General features: G+C 41.3%; 1 protein-coding gene across 2 annotated transcripts in view; it reads right to left on the bottom strand.

Annotated features, from left to right (window-relative positions):
* DENND1B (DENN domain containing 1B) overlaps nucleotides 1-14,768 on the bottom strand; it is a 1,072,082-nt gene that overhangs the window by 151,223 nt on the left and 906,091 nt on the right. For both annotated transcript variants that reach the window (XM_085601836.1, XM_085601835.1), the window contains 2 exons: nucleotides 7,672-7,762; nucleotides 839-879 (listed from right to left, as the gene is read on the bottom strand). In XM_085601836.1, the coding sequence (XP_085457962.1) occupies nucleotides 839-879; nucleotides 7,672-7,762 (132 nt within the window). The remainder of the gene's footprint in view (nucleotides 1-838; nucleotides 880-7,671; nucleotides 7,763-14,768) is intronic.

Raw genomic sequence — 14,768 nt, 5'->3', positions numbered from 1 at the left:
AAGTTGAAAGAATATACGTATATGTATTTTAATGTTTAAAAAATATAATATAAATTTAAAACATAGGTATAAAATATTTTCATTATTTTTTAAATTAAAAAATGCATGTAAAGGTATATTTTTAATGAATAATTACAATTATTTCTACACATAATCCTCAATATTTAAAATATATCAATTTAACTTTAGGTACTTTTTATCGAATCTTTAGAATAATACTTACATTTTAATTTACTGTACTTAAATTAATTAAATATTTACTTCAAAATTAGGATAACAATGCTGTATTTAAATAAAAATGTGTTTTACTTTTAAAATACCCTATAAAGTTAATTAACAATAACAAAAAATAATGTAACTGTTATTTACACTTTAATAAACTTAAAAACGTTTCCTTTACTTTACCTGTGCAGAATGTGAAATATGTCAAAAAGTCACTACTATTAGTAACTTTACAGTTGTATATGACATTTTTACTGACTCTACTCCCGCTTCAGGGGGTGGGACATGTAAGTCTACACTTTTGAATAACTTTACGCTCATAAATGGTGAACAGCCTTAAGTAGTGTAGTTACTCAACAGTGAAAGAGTAACTTACATGCATAGATTTGCTTAAGTATAAGTTTAAATTTGTGAATAGGCTGCAGAGTTTAAGAAATGTGTCCACTGACTTAAGCAGCCACCTAGAAAATATTTTCACTGTTTCATTGCGTAACCCATACAATGTAGAAACGTTCCTGTTATAAGCAACTATTTTTTCTCAATTGATGATGCACAGCATTCTTACACCAGAACAGACCTGGCCCACCCTCACCAAAAACCATAAAGAAAAGCATACCTTTACTGTGTACATCCACTCCCGGTAAGATTTTGAATTTCCTGTAAGTATTAAAACAGCCATTTTGTAAATTGTTGAATTTGTCTCTTTTTCTTCATCAATAATAGGTTAAAACAAAGTGATTAATGATACAACTTTACACAAGTACTCATTTGTCCCACTCTATAGTTTCTCAAGGACGGTTAGTATGCGAGTATGGACAGAAGACTGAATAGCAGTAGCAGCAATACATGCTTTTGCCCATAACGTTATGTGGGGCTTCATATCGTTGTTATTAAGTTTCCAACAGTGCTCCCAATCTATACAATAAAAGGAGGATATATGGAAGAGCATAACTCATCAAGCCTGCCACCTAGTAATTGTGAACAACTGGTTCACTCTCTAGCCTCTCGTGTCGATTTCCAGCCATTATTCACTAGCACCCTGATGTAAGTACTGGCATTTTGGAAGGACGAACCTGAGCTGTTTTCATTCCACTGGGTTGGAGGTTTTACATGGTCTTCTTATCAATGCATCAATCTACCCCAAAGGAGTATTACATTACAATATGTCATTTGAGTGTTCCTTTTAAAGTCACTTTCAAGCCATTGTCACACTGTAAAATGTTGCAATATTTTTGGAAATAATTCTTGATATGTTAAGCTTCTTGGCTGCAGTGGCAACGAACCCTATATAGATTATATTTCAAGTTGGACTTTTTTCATCTTGAGTTTTTAGTTTTGGTTACACACAGTTCATCACATTTTCTGTTTTTTTGCTTCTCGAGAAGCAGAGTTACATCTATGTTTGTGAAAAATTCTTTATAGCATTGTAGTTTTCACAGCACAATTTTGCATTTTACATTGTTCACTGCTTTAGTATTTCCTTCTTATTCCTGAGAACCCATTGAATGCTATGCTCCCATATGGGTAGTAATCTAGATCATACACATCAAATAAACATTTTATAGTGAATCAGGTAAAATATGGTCTTGTTCAGTACTTTCAAGATGGTGGCTAAATCCTGTGAGGATATGTACTGTAAAACTCAGATGAAATCGAATCACAAATGTGTATTTTACTCTAATGTTTATGTTTTAATCTTATCTAGCACTCACCATTTGGTGCATATATTAATCAATCAATCAGTAGATTTGTAGAGCGCTTCTTGTCACCCATGAGCGCATCCAGGAACTGGCAGCGCCAGTTGATTAGACAAATAGCCAGGTCTACAGGGACTTTTGGAACTCTGAAAGAGATGGGGAGGTCCGTAGATGAAAGGGTAGCTTACTCCATGTCTACGCTGCTAGGTAGGAGGACTGCCCTCCGCATCTGCTACATCGGATGCGGGGGAGAGGGTTAGAGAAAGGGAAGTGTAGTGGAGGTGTCTAGTGGAGGGATGAAAGTTCAGCCAGTGGTTCAAGTAGGAGAGTTCACAGTTGTGTAGGGCCTGCAGGGGTATGAATGGGTCAGGAGCTTGAACTGGCATCTTTTCTATACAGGGAGCCAATGGAGTTCCCTGAGGTAGGGGTGCCATGGGTTCATCTAGGGAGATTCAGGATGAGTCTGGCTGAAGCACTTTGTATGGTCTGTAGTCTTCGGAGGAGGTGAGCTGTGATCCCTGTGTAGAGAACGCTGCTGCAGACCAGTCGGCTGGAGATGAGGGCCTGGGTGATGATGAGTCTTGAGCTTTGGGGTAGTCATTTAAATATCTTAAGAAGCATGCAGAGGATGAAGAAAGAGGAGGAGGAGACTTGAGTTGACCTGAGTGGTCATGGTTAGCTTGTTGTCCAGAAAAAATGTCTAGGTTTCTTGCATGGGCAGTGGGGGTAGGAGTGGGTCCGAGTTCTGAGGGCCACCAGGAAGTGTCCCATGGGAAGCTTTTGTTTTCAAAAATTAGTCCCTCTGTCTTTTCCGAGTTGAGCTTCAGGCAGTTTTCTTTCATCTAGTTGGCAACATCTGTAATGCAGTTGTGGAAGTTTGTCTTGGTTTCGGTGGTGTCTTTGTAGAGGAAGAGGATGAGTTGTGTGTCATCGGTGTCGGATATGATGTTGAGTCGGTGGGTGTTGAGGATGCTGGCCAGAGGTGTCATAAAAGAGTTGAAGAGGGTGGGGCTGAGCGACGACCCTTGGGGTACTCCATAGATGATTTTGTTGGGTTCAGAGGTGAATGGTGGAAGGCAGACATTTTGCTTTCTCCCGGTGAGGAAAGAGGCGTTCCATCTCCGAGTGACTCCTTGGATGCCTATGTTGTACAGCATTGTAAAGAGTGTGTGGTAGGAGACCTTATCAAAGGCTTCCGAGAGGTTTAGGAGGATCAGAGCCGTAGTCTCTCCTCGGCCGAGTAGGGCCTGGAAATTGTCGGTAACAAGGATGAGGGCTATCTTGGTGGTGTGGTTGTTACTGAATCCGTATTGGGAGGAGTCGAGTAAGAGGTTCCATTCCAGATGTTAGAAGAGTTGTTGGTTGATGGATTTTTCATGTTGTTGAGGAGGTTGGTAGTGTTGATGTCATTGTGGTCATTCAGTTGGAAGTTGGCAGGGAAAATGTATTTGTTGGAATCTATGGCAAGGGGGCCAAGAAGTCAATAATGAAGTTGCAGAAGGGTGGACGTGGTCCTTGAGGATGGTGGTGAGAGTGTCTCTGAAGGTGGTTTTGCTGTCTGTTTGGAGTCGGAAGTGGAGGTGCTCCAAGACTAGGGTGATGTAATTTGTGGTGGTACATTGGAGGGATTCTTTGCGTATGATAGCAATCCGTCCGGCAGGCTTGTTGATACAGTCTCTGTGGATGATCTTACATCCTTTGGGAATTGTGGTTGCGATATCGGATGCAGAAGTGGGATTGAGCCAGGTCTCAGTGAGGAAGAGGACATTGGTGTGAGAGTGGAGATGAGGTCACAAATCTTGGTGGTGTGTTTGCATAGTGAGCGTGTGTTGAAAAGGATGCATGCGAGTAGGTGTTTTTGTTTAGGTGGTGTCTGTGGTGTGTTCGGGGTGTGGCTGGTTTGTGTGCTGAGGCAGAGGGGGCAGGTGAAAGGTCCATTGTGGAGAGTGGGTCAGCGGGGTGGCAGCATTTGCAGTGGAATCCGGGATCAAGGGTGTAGCAATTGGTGATGGTGTATCTGTGTGAGGGCCAGAGGTCACGGTGCTGGGCATGGTCCAGGCATGGACAGGCGCAATGGAATTGGCTTTGGCATGCCCGCTGCATGCATCTGTGCATGGTCGCACCAAGGTCTGCATTAGGCAGGTCCTGGGGTGGGTGGGGTTTCTGTTGGTGGGAAGAACGGTGAACGGGAAAACCCGGGCAGAGACAGTGTGATGGATCATGCTGGAACAAGCAGGAGCTGGAGGCCACAGTGGAAAGCCAGGTGTCTACTGATGCAGTCGCAGTCCTGCTGCATTAAGTAGGTCCTGGGGTCGACAAGGCTTCTGGTGGTGGGAAGAATGGTGAGCAAGAAAACGCATGCAAGAAAACCTGGGTAGAAAAAACCAGGCAGCGGTGGCATCACTGGATCAGGCTGAACAAGCAGGAACTGGTGGCCACAGGTAAGTGGCAAGCTGAGTGCCCAGGTGCCTATTGAAGCAGTCTCGCTGCAGCCTGCATTAAGTAGGTCCTAGGGTCGGAGAGTATCCTGTTGGGGGGAAACACTGTGAGCTGGAAAACCAGGGTGAGAAAAGCCGTGTGGGAGCTGTGTCACTGAATCAGGCTGGAACAAGCAGAAACTGGCGTCCACAGGCAACTGGCAAGCTGAGTAACCAGGTGCCTATTCCTTTTGAGTATGTTTGCTGATTCTTATTGACCTATACAGTTGTAATGTACTGAAATGCTATTCGATTTGCTCAATGTATTTTGGGACTATTTTAATTGATGTCCTGTATCTTTAACCGCCTATTAATAAAGTATTAATTACAAAATATTTTTGGTGAAATACCTAGCTTGAATATTATATGGATGTGAATATCATCCAATGTTCATAAGATTTGAATGATAACCAACTTTAAACTAATAAAATGTAAAATCCCAGCATGCTGGGGTAATTGTACATGTAGTTCGCTTTACCAGTGCAATTTAAAACTTTTGTGAAACAAAAGGTTCACTTTGCAGTTGCAATGTAAGCTACTTGCACAACTAGATGTGGCTTAAATGGGAAACAACTTTGCAAATCGCATCCAATATGTTTAACGGTGGAGCACCTTATTTTTTTTTTTTTTTAGAAAAAATTGCTCTTCTGTCCTAGATTAACAAAAGCAACAGGAGTAGTGGAAAACCATGCTATACAAAATAATTAAAAACAAATTATAATAATGAGACAAATCAAAGTGCAATGCGACAGAATATACACATTAACAAGCAATTGTGTAAATTTTCATATTTTTTTATAGTATCAATACAGATTGACTACTACTTACATTCTGGGTATTTCAGTCCACGCAATTATCAGTAGTATGAAAATAAACAATGACAACTAAGGCTCAGTGATCTCCTAGTCCTCTCAGGGTATGATAATGTGCAAACTGATAAAATATGCTGCGCAAGATGCATTATTTAATAGTATGTATTGGGGACACCTATGCAAGCATTTATGCTGATAAAGCAGACAATGCAGCACGAGTCTTGCTCGTACCCATCAACAATTATTTATGAGGATATTTACAGAGAGCTCGTTTATCAAATCTAAGAAATTCAAATTTTTGGATAAACAATGAAATAAAAATAAAATATACCTGGGCAACGATAACAAACGGGTGAAATTGGATTGTGACTTAAACCCCTTACAATACTTTACAACGCTCAATTGATAACTGCAATACAATGATGTTAAATGCACCTCAAAGTACACAGCTCCATACTTGCCATTTTAAATCCAGACTGCTCTCCTCTGTGTAGTACATCTGTGACCGTTCTCATGTGAAATTATCAGATATCCCCACAATTCGAGTCACGGACTAAGTCTTCAATGGAATCCTCGAAACCTTATTCAGGGTACCAAAAGCAACAGCGCTTGGAGTACCTACCAAAGGCAGAGTGTGCACTGCACAAACATGAGTAAGCAGTTGTGCAGAATTAAGTTTTCTGTACCGTTATGGATTTGCCCATTTCCTCATACAGTCTACCATCTGCAGAATATTTTTTAAATTCCAACCAACAATAGAGTTTAAACATCTCTAAAAAATCGAACAGATGGCGCAATGCAGAGGCAGTCACTCTCCAAAAGTTAACTCGTCATATTTCAGCTGTTAATAACTGTATGCAAGAATTAATCAGGAACTAATCATGTGAAACCTCTGCTCAGTGTTAATGTCCTTAATTGATGGAGCGGGTAGACTTGTGTCTGCAGTATGAAATAGTCATCTTTAAATGTAATTTGAACAGGGTAGAAATAACGAATTCTTTCTTTCTAAAGAAAATGTTTTGCTTGATAATTCATCATGCATGTTCCATCACCGATACTGGTTTCAAAGCAATGTTTATTTTAAGAGACCAATCAGAATGCAGGACATTTCTAAACATGTACTTCTATATTTTTTTTTTTTACTATCTGACATCTTGAGTCTAAGTAACATTCTAAAAAGACAATGTTTCTTAATGAAAGCGGTTCTTCTGCGAGCTTATTGTGTCGACAAAGAGTAAAGCTACGTGAGAGACCAGATATTAATCATAACAGGGATATGCAGAATAAAACAGGCACACGTTTAATTACATGAAGCAAAAACCTGTAGACTAGTTTTCTGCAAGATTATAGGTTTCAAACAAATTAATCTACTCAAGAGTTATAAGGTACAGTGTTAATAAAATGGCATTTCTCCACAAGAAAAAGTCATTATTTGATGGTGAATAACATTTTCACTATAATGTGGTGAGCCCTTGAAACATTTTTTCTAATGAACCGACAAATCGGTCTTTCAACGATGTCACCAGCAAACTCTTTTCCTACCTACGAGACTTTGCGTATACCAAACCATGATTTCTTCTGATATTTTCTTACTGAAGTCTTTTTTAGATTAAGCTGTTTGCTTGGCCCTTTATTTTGGAGCAAATAAATGATGCCTCCTACTCTAATTTCATTCCATTTGCTCAGCAATAAATCATGTTGAATTACCTGTTTGTTAAGGAGTTTATTGAAGGAAGTGCTCCTTTGTGTCTCTTCAACCAACCCCCCCTCACCCCCCCCACCTAAGGTTGACCCAAATCTAGAAACTTGTTTTTGGGGGCACCCCTCTAACTACAAGGATCCATCATCTGGAATTAATTACTTTTACATCGAAGCAGACTTTCTAAGATATTAAAGCCATCAAAACTCATCTTTCCAAGCAAATCTTTGGGCTTGCTCATAATTGACTGTGTGCTATCCCTAAACCGTCTTCATTAAAATGACAGAGCATTCAGGGCCTCCACCTTTTCCCTTGTATCTGACATTTCTTCATTGTACATTTCTGTGAAATGGCTTGTTGGCAACTTTATCGCTCTACAACCCAATACATAAAATAAATAAATGAAATAATGAATGAAGTGACAAAGGTGTGCTTTGCAAAGGAAGGTGTACACAAGGGAAACATTGCAACAGTGTGCCTTTCATCAGAGAGAACAGTCATCTTGGGTTGAAATGCAGGTTTTTGGTTTCTCTTTTGCCTCAAGATTTGCCCAACCAATTGGGAACCTGAATCAAACTGTAAGACTAAACATACTTACAGCCCTTTAACATGTTTCCACATACAACCTCTAAACTAACTCAGAATAAGCTGATTTTATTGTTTCCGTCTATGCTCAAGTGATGAAAGCTTGCATGAAAAGGTGAAAAGATAAAAGGAACCGTGTTTCATGTTCAGGAGCATATTATATGGAGTGAATATTTTACCTCCACTGAAGCCACCAAAAGTAATCTCCTCTTCAAATGCATCTGTAAAACCCCTTCCTGCATTCAGTTTTGTTAGTCGGCCATCAATAAACTGCAACAGAAATTACATGATTTAAGCATTTATATTCTTGGGATAAAGCCATTTTCAAGGTTGCACACAGGAAACACTCATTTCTACATAGCTGGTAGAGGAAAATTTCAATTTACATGACAAACGTATTTCCAAAGCTTCAAAATAATGTATTAATTAAAGTCCATGGGTATAACTGAGATTAATTGATTTCTAAGCAAAGTAACACAACATATGATCACTCCACTACACCATCTATGATGTAAGCTTAGAAGGTGCCCATTACATAGCAACAAACCCAGTGACTGATAAATATGGCAGCAAAATGCAAATTCTGTATATAATATTCAGATAGATTTTCCCTTTCGCTCAACATATGAAGCATTCTAAAATTACTGACAGACATGCCTTCAAAAATAACAAGCATTGGCATAGCCAATAGGTCTCGCCTTTGGGACCTTCTAAGTGTTTAGCGAGAGCTATTGGTTTTGCCAATGTGTTTAAGCTATGTTGTAGAGCAGTGTAGCTGCTGTGTAGCATGTTGAAAAGATATAATAAAGTATTATAAGCATTTTTGTTGCCTTATATATAACCAAGTAAACATTATGTACAAATGAACAACCTTCTTAAAAAAAGAATTAATATATACAATGTCTCCCAGTTTGTCTGCCCTGGTGCTGAGGTGATGCTGTGCTGATGCTCAGGTGATGCTGAGTTATACTGGCATGGTGCTGAGGTGGTGCTCAGTGATGCGGAGTTGGTGCTTGCTGGTGCTGCGCTAATGCTGAAGTGGTGCTGCACTGGTGCTGTGATGGGGTGGCGCTGGTGCCGAGTTGGTGCTTTGCTGGTGGTGGTGCACTGATGCGGCGGTGGTGCTGTTGAGTGATGCTGAGGAGATTCTGCGCTGGAGCTGAGGTGGTGCTGAGTGATGCTGTGGTGGCGCTGAGTGATGATGTGCTAGTGCTATGCTGATGCTGAGGTGATGGTGCTGCACTGATGCGGAGGTGGTGGTGCTGCACTGATGCAGAGGTAGTGCTGCACTGGTAGCGAGGTGGTGCTGCACTGGTGCTGGGGTCATGCCGAGTTAAACTGACGTAGTGCTACGGTGGTGGTGTGCTTGTGCGGAAGTGGTGCTCAGGTGGTGCGGAGTGAAGCTAAGGTGTTGTTCAATGATGCTGAGGTGGTGCTGAGTGATGCTTTGGTAATGCTGTGATGGTGCTCAGGTGGTGCCGTGTGGTGTTGAGTGATGCTGAGGAGATGCTGGTGCTGAGTGATGCTGTGCTGGTGCTGAGGTGGTGCAGTTGACAACGCAGTTGCATTATCCTCTTTTCACACCCTGCAGATGCTCAAGAAAATCTTCAACTGCTATCAAACAACACCAGGTAAAACAGTCACCCAAGCCGTCATCACCAGCAGACTGAACTATGGGAACATTCTATATGCAGGAATAACCAACCAGACCGTCCAGAACGAAGCAGCCAGACTAGTCCTCAATCTCCCAGGCTGAGCCTACATCACACTTCACCTAAGGGAACTACACCTGTTTTTTTAGACAAAAGTGTGCACTCCTAAAACTCTTCACCCACATTTACAAAGCAATCTAAAGCACATGACTTGCCTACACGAACAGCTCCCCTCCAGGCACCTCTGTTCTGCAACTCTCAATAGCACACACGCTACACATACACAAAAGCAGATCAGAAGATAGTGTCTTCTCATACATGGCTCCTAAAGCCTGGACCAATCTCCTACAACACATCAGACCCTCTTCCTCTCTTCTTGAGTTCCACAAGATGATGAACCCTGACTCTTCAAGTAGGTCCTCCTGAGGGCAGTTTAAAACACCTACTACAGCGCCAGGATACTCTTACGGGTGACAGTACACCATAAAATTAAAGGCAACATAAAATATTTCTTGCTTCAGGACCCAGTACAGTGACGTACTCAACCTTTGTCCAGTACACGGCTGTACTCACTGCACCTGCACAGCCAATACTTGAGAGTATTTTATATACTTGACTCAAGCATGTAATGTAATGGTACTCACTGATTCTGGCTCCAAATATAAATACTTTATAGTCAATTAATAACAAACCAGTACAATTTGACCATAAAATCATTTGAAAATAATATTAAATCATATTAAAAATGTTATATGATGGTAGCCGCAGTACTCGACACGGTTCATGAAGGTACTCACTGCTCCTGACATGGTACGTTAAGGTACACACAATGCTCATGATTAAGGTACAAGATGACACTCTCTGAACCTAAATAAAGCACACTGTAATCTTCAGTGCAATAGGCTGACGTGCACTGTAGTACTCACTGTGTATGGCTTCGTACTTTATAGCACAAATTACACCTGACCCAAGAACGTGATATTTTATGCAATTTATTTCAGTACCCGATCCGTCCAGTCGTTCCCTGACTGCTGCATAAAAGGTGCTAACCGCGCTTAACACCACTGTGTACTGGTATTTTGGTAACAGGCTCCAGTACCCACATTCAAGGTCTCTAGCACATGCACGAGCTGACTTTTTATCTACCTCGTCTTAATACTACCTAAAACTGGTCAGCGGCAGTACTCACCGAGGCCGGCCTCTGCTGTCGATGCATGGCTATCAAGGCTTCCAGTCCGCTGTCAGCATGTACCGTGCGCTTAGACACTGCCCGCTGCCTGTAACAAGCATTAGTCTGCTAGGTGGCCACCGTGCTGTCCACTGCTCATGCTCACAGCCAAATGGTCTGAGCCCCACGCATGTGCACAGTCATGTACAAAGAGGCCGATTAGAACACACGCACAAATTGTGCGCATGCGTATTATCCAGATAGCACACCGTGGCGCAGGCTCAGAAATGTTACACCTCTCGACCACAGAGAGCATGCTCAGAACAAGAGGCACCTAGCTGTACGTATGCGCAATGCAAGGTAATCTCACAGGCATGAGGGGCTGGGAGGTTTCCTTCAATTTGCTAGGGATTGCAACTCCATCCAAAAAGGTTTATACAGCTGTTGCACGGGGGAGACATTGCTTGCTTTTTGGGACTTAAAACCTCTCCTGATCGCCTCACTCCATTAAAATGTCATGCCCCTTGGGCTCCGCACCCTCCAAAATGTTTAATAAAAAGTTTTCCCCTCTAGTCTTTGAAACATATGGCAATACTAGGGTGAAAAGAGACCCGTGTGTGAGGTCCTTGTAAAACGATGCTGGATAAACAAGTGGGAGGGGTGGGGGGAGAGCGGCCGAGAGCAGAGACGCGCAGCGTTTACCTTGCGGGAGCGGGCGCGATAATTGCTAACAGATGGTGCCGCTCGCTCCCGCAAGGGAATCGCCAAACGTGCACGCGTTGCCATTCAAAGCAATACAACGCGTGCACGTTTTTGGCCCAAAAAGTGAATCAATATCAAGTGGTCTTCTCCTAAGCGGCGCATGCGTGCTGCGTAGGCGAGACCTAAAAAGGACTCCTGCCGCTTCAGACAGTAGGGGCATTTTGAGATTCCTCCAACCGTCTAGTAGCATTTAAGAGCGGTGCAATTTCTATTTAGTGAACTTCACGGCTTTATAAATTATACCAACTAATTATGAAAATAAAGTAGCAACATGGACGTCAAACTCAAGCAGTTAATGTAAAAACATTGTTTTATTCAAGCAAATTAGAAACGTCTGTACAAAAAAGCAGCTTAAAGTATCCAACAACATTTCATTGGACATGATTCAGAATATTAGATTGGTTGCACCGACAGACATATAGTGACATTTTTAATTTAAAAAAGTGAAACCTGACATCATTCCCTTTAAGAGGAGGTCCAGAGTACCGTGATGCAAAACTTGTTTACAAATCTCTGGTTGTGCTGGCGGGCCAAGTGCCATGGAATCCCAAAATACTATTATTCGGACCCCCTAGCAAAGACCCATCGCAGGCCAGAATCTAGCAGTGGAGAGGTAAGTGTAGTAATAGGAAGTCTACAGGCCTCCTACTAAGGTTACGTAATGGTGATATGTAGGACTCACCTAGATGTCCGTGTGGGTATCCAGGAAATTGAGCAAGTGTGTAGTAGAACCAGATCTTCAGCTTCTTTCAGAACTCAAGGAGTGAGGAGGAGACTCTGATGTGTTCAGGGAGGTTGTTCCCTACTTCGGGTGTGATGTAGGAGAATGAGTGAATTGCTGCTGCTACTAAGGTGGCCTAAATCAGTGATACTGAAAGTATGGCCCGGGGGCGCCACATGCGTCCCTCCTGACCTTTACATGCGGTCCCCTGGCCAACAATAGCACTGGGTTGCTGTTTACTCAACTCAGCACTAATATTAGAAAGATGTTAAATAAACTGAAAGACTTTATTTAAAGATTAATTGAAGTTAAAGAAAGAAGAAATGAGAGTGCTCTGCACCCCTTAACTTTAGGAACACCTTTGTTTTAATGACATCTTGCAGGAAACAAGTACGAATATGATAAAGTCTCTACAGAATTCAAAAACTGTATTTAACATGCATTTCTGTTTCACCTCAGTACATCAGATGATTTCAGTGATTTGACAAGTATTTTTTTTAAAAGTGATTGATTTTTAACATGAATTTAAAAACATTCATGCTTCCCCCTCATCCTGGTAACACTGCTAATTGTTAAGTAAGAGGTAAGTCATATGTAATGTGCCCCATTTGGGTGGCCTGGGTTGCTATTATACATCCACATTAGAGTTTATAGAATCAAATGCAGCAGAAGGTTTTGTACAGTGCACATCCCAAAGTTATGTATTTTGAGGTACTCATATGTGATTATAAAGAAAAAGAAGGAAAAGTGAAATAAAACAACGGCCTAGGATCACACAATTTGGTCAAGAGACAAAGCCAGGATTGATCCCTGATTTTCTGGTTTCAAATTGTGAAGTTAAGCCACTAAATGTACATGCTATGCTTCACCTACACCCACCCTTAACCGCCCTCCCAACCACTACCCTGCTGGCATCAATGCAGCCTTCGGTCACACCACAGACCTAACCGTTTGGCGCCTGGGAAAATGTTTGAGAGTACCAATGGTCTACATTGTGCTCCTGAGTTGGGTTAAGAAAGTCTCTAGGAAAAGCAGTTTTTTCTCCATTTTAACACGCAGATACTGGATCAATGTGTTTACATTTGATATTGGGAAGAATCACTGTTGGTCCTAAAATGTCCTTGATTAAGAAATAGATTAAAACTTGCAAAAACAAATACTTTTCACTAGAGAGCATATGCAAAGTTCTAATTAAAGTTGATAACAAATGCAGTAACCTAAATTGCTCCATTAAATTGCCTGTATAGCTAAACTCTCCTGAACATACCTTATCAGAGATAAAATGTTTGGCAACAAAATACTATCTATCTGACACCAAAAACGATGTTGCTATTTAATCAAGTCTGAAATAAAGCAACACCTTTTCCCACACACTAGATATGTGTGGCATTCACTACACCCACCTCCAAACATATCAAAAGGACATGGGGCCTCCTGTGTTACCCATCATCACAAAAATAAGCACACGTTTACACACAAGGGGCATCTAGTATTTAATATAAACATATGTACTAAAATGTACCTAATGTCATCTCCTGCTTCATCAGAGGAGTAAGAAAATATAACATATGGTCTCTTGGACCATCCCCTTGCTTCCCAAAAATGTTTGTTTAGCACTTGCAAAAAACTACAATAAAACTGGTGGTCCCTGTCCCATCCACAGATTTGATTTCTTTTTATTTTCTGATGTCCTCCACAACTTGTTACCCTCTACAAATACACTACAAATGCCTAGACTGTATTACACTCCAACTCTCTCAACTTACGAAAGCCGCAACATCAAGGAATGTACATAACCCTGGTGCCTACTGAGGAGGCAAGGGACACACACAAGTGTTCTTTTAGTTGTGTTCATCTTTGGAAAGTAGCTCCATTGGGGCTCAGTGAGAACATCTATTAGACACCCACGCACTTGCACATTCATCTCCAGAAAGCACACACGAGGGGAAAAAATAACTATCAGCTCTGTCATTGCCATGATAACAGAAGAATCATAAGGCTATATTTGTGGCACACTGGGAGGATTTTGTTGTTATAGCATTAGGAATCCCAGTCTATGAATCTGTTTCTGTCTCATCTGTAGGTACAAATGACCTCAAAAGGAGAGTACTCAATAGCGTCATTGGTGATTTGTAATCACTTCATGCAATGGTTCAGAACTACCAGCATAAGTAGAAAAAGTAGTCACAAATATTCCAGTCATTCATATTTTTGTTCCCATAAGTCCATACAAAGAAATACATAAACAGTCAATTAAACCAAGTCAGTTCACTATATATATATATATATATATATATATATATATATATATATATATATATATATATATATATATATATATATATATATATATATATATATATATATATATATATATATATGACTTCAAGTACAGGCTTCGCCAAGAATTACAACACCCCCCGCTTTGCCAGGTAATTCAGTGTTCATCAAACCAGGACTCCACCAGGGTACTTACCTGATTGTTGCATGATGGGAGCTGTAGTCTTTAATGATCCGACTACAGCTGCAGGCAATCTGGTGGTGTCAGCTGACTTTCCTATCGGTTTGGGACCGCAGGAGTTCAAAAGGAGGGGCTTGGTGTTTTCCTGTTGTTGATACAGCGTCTGATGAAGGCATACTCGCCGAAATGCATTACGCTCTGCAATCTGTCACAGTAAAAGGTTCCTCCACAAGTTCCCCGTTGTGGCCTCTGATCTCTTCATTGGGAGTGGTTTTTCTGTGATATTTTCACGTGCGTGTTGGCAGCGCGTGTAAGAGGTCCCGTTCTTCAAGAGTGCTGCGGCTCTGCTGACTCAAGTGGCAACACTTCATTTTGTTTTTCGAGGGATCGAATTGCCGTAGTACCGCCTCGGATACCAGGTTGGGCAAGTGGCCACTGCCAGGAGCAGCTCGTGACTGCACGTGAAGGCGGAATTATTATATTCACGCTTTATGGTCCTACCTGGCATTGGT

Source organism: Triturus cristatus, chromosome 4_2 (assembly GCF_964204655.1).
Source record: "Triturus cristatus chromosome 4_2, aTriCri1.1, whole genome shotgun sequence".
Lineage (NCBI taxonomy): Eukaryota > Metazoa > Chordata > Amphibia > Caudata > Salamandridae > Triturus > Triturus cristatus.
Note: the sequence above shows the minus strand (reverse complement) of the source record. Positions and strands in the feature narration are given on the sequence as shown.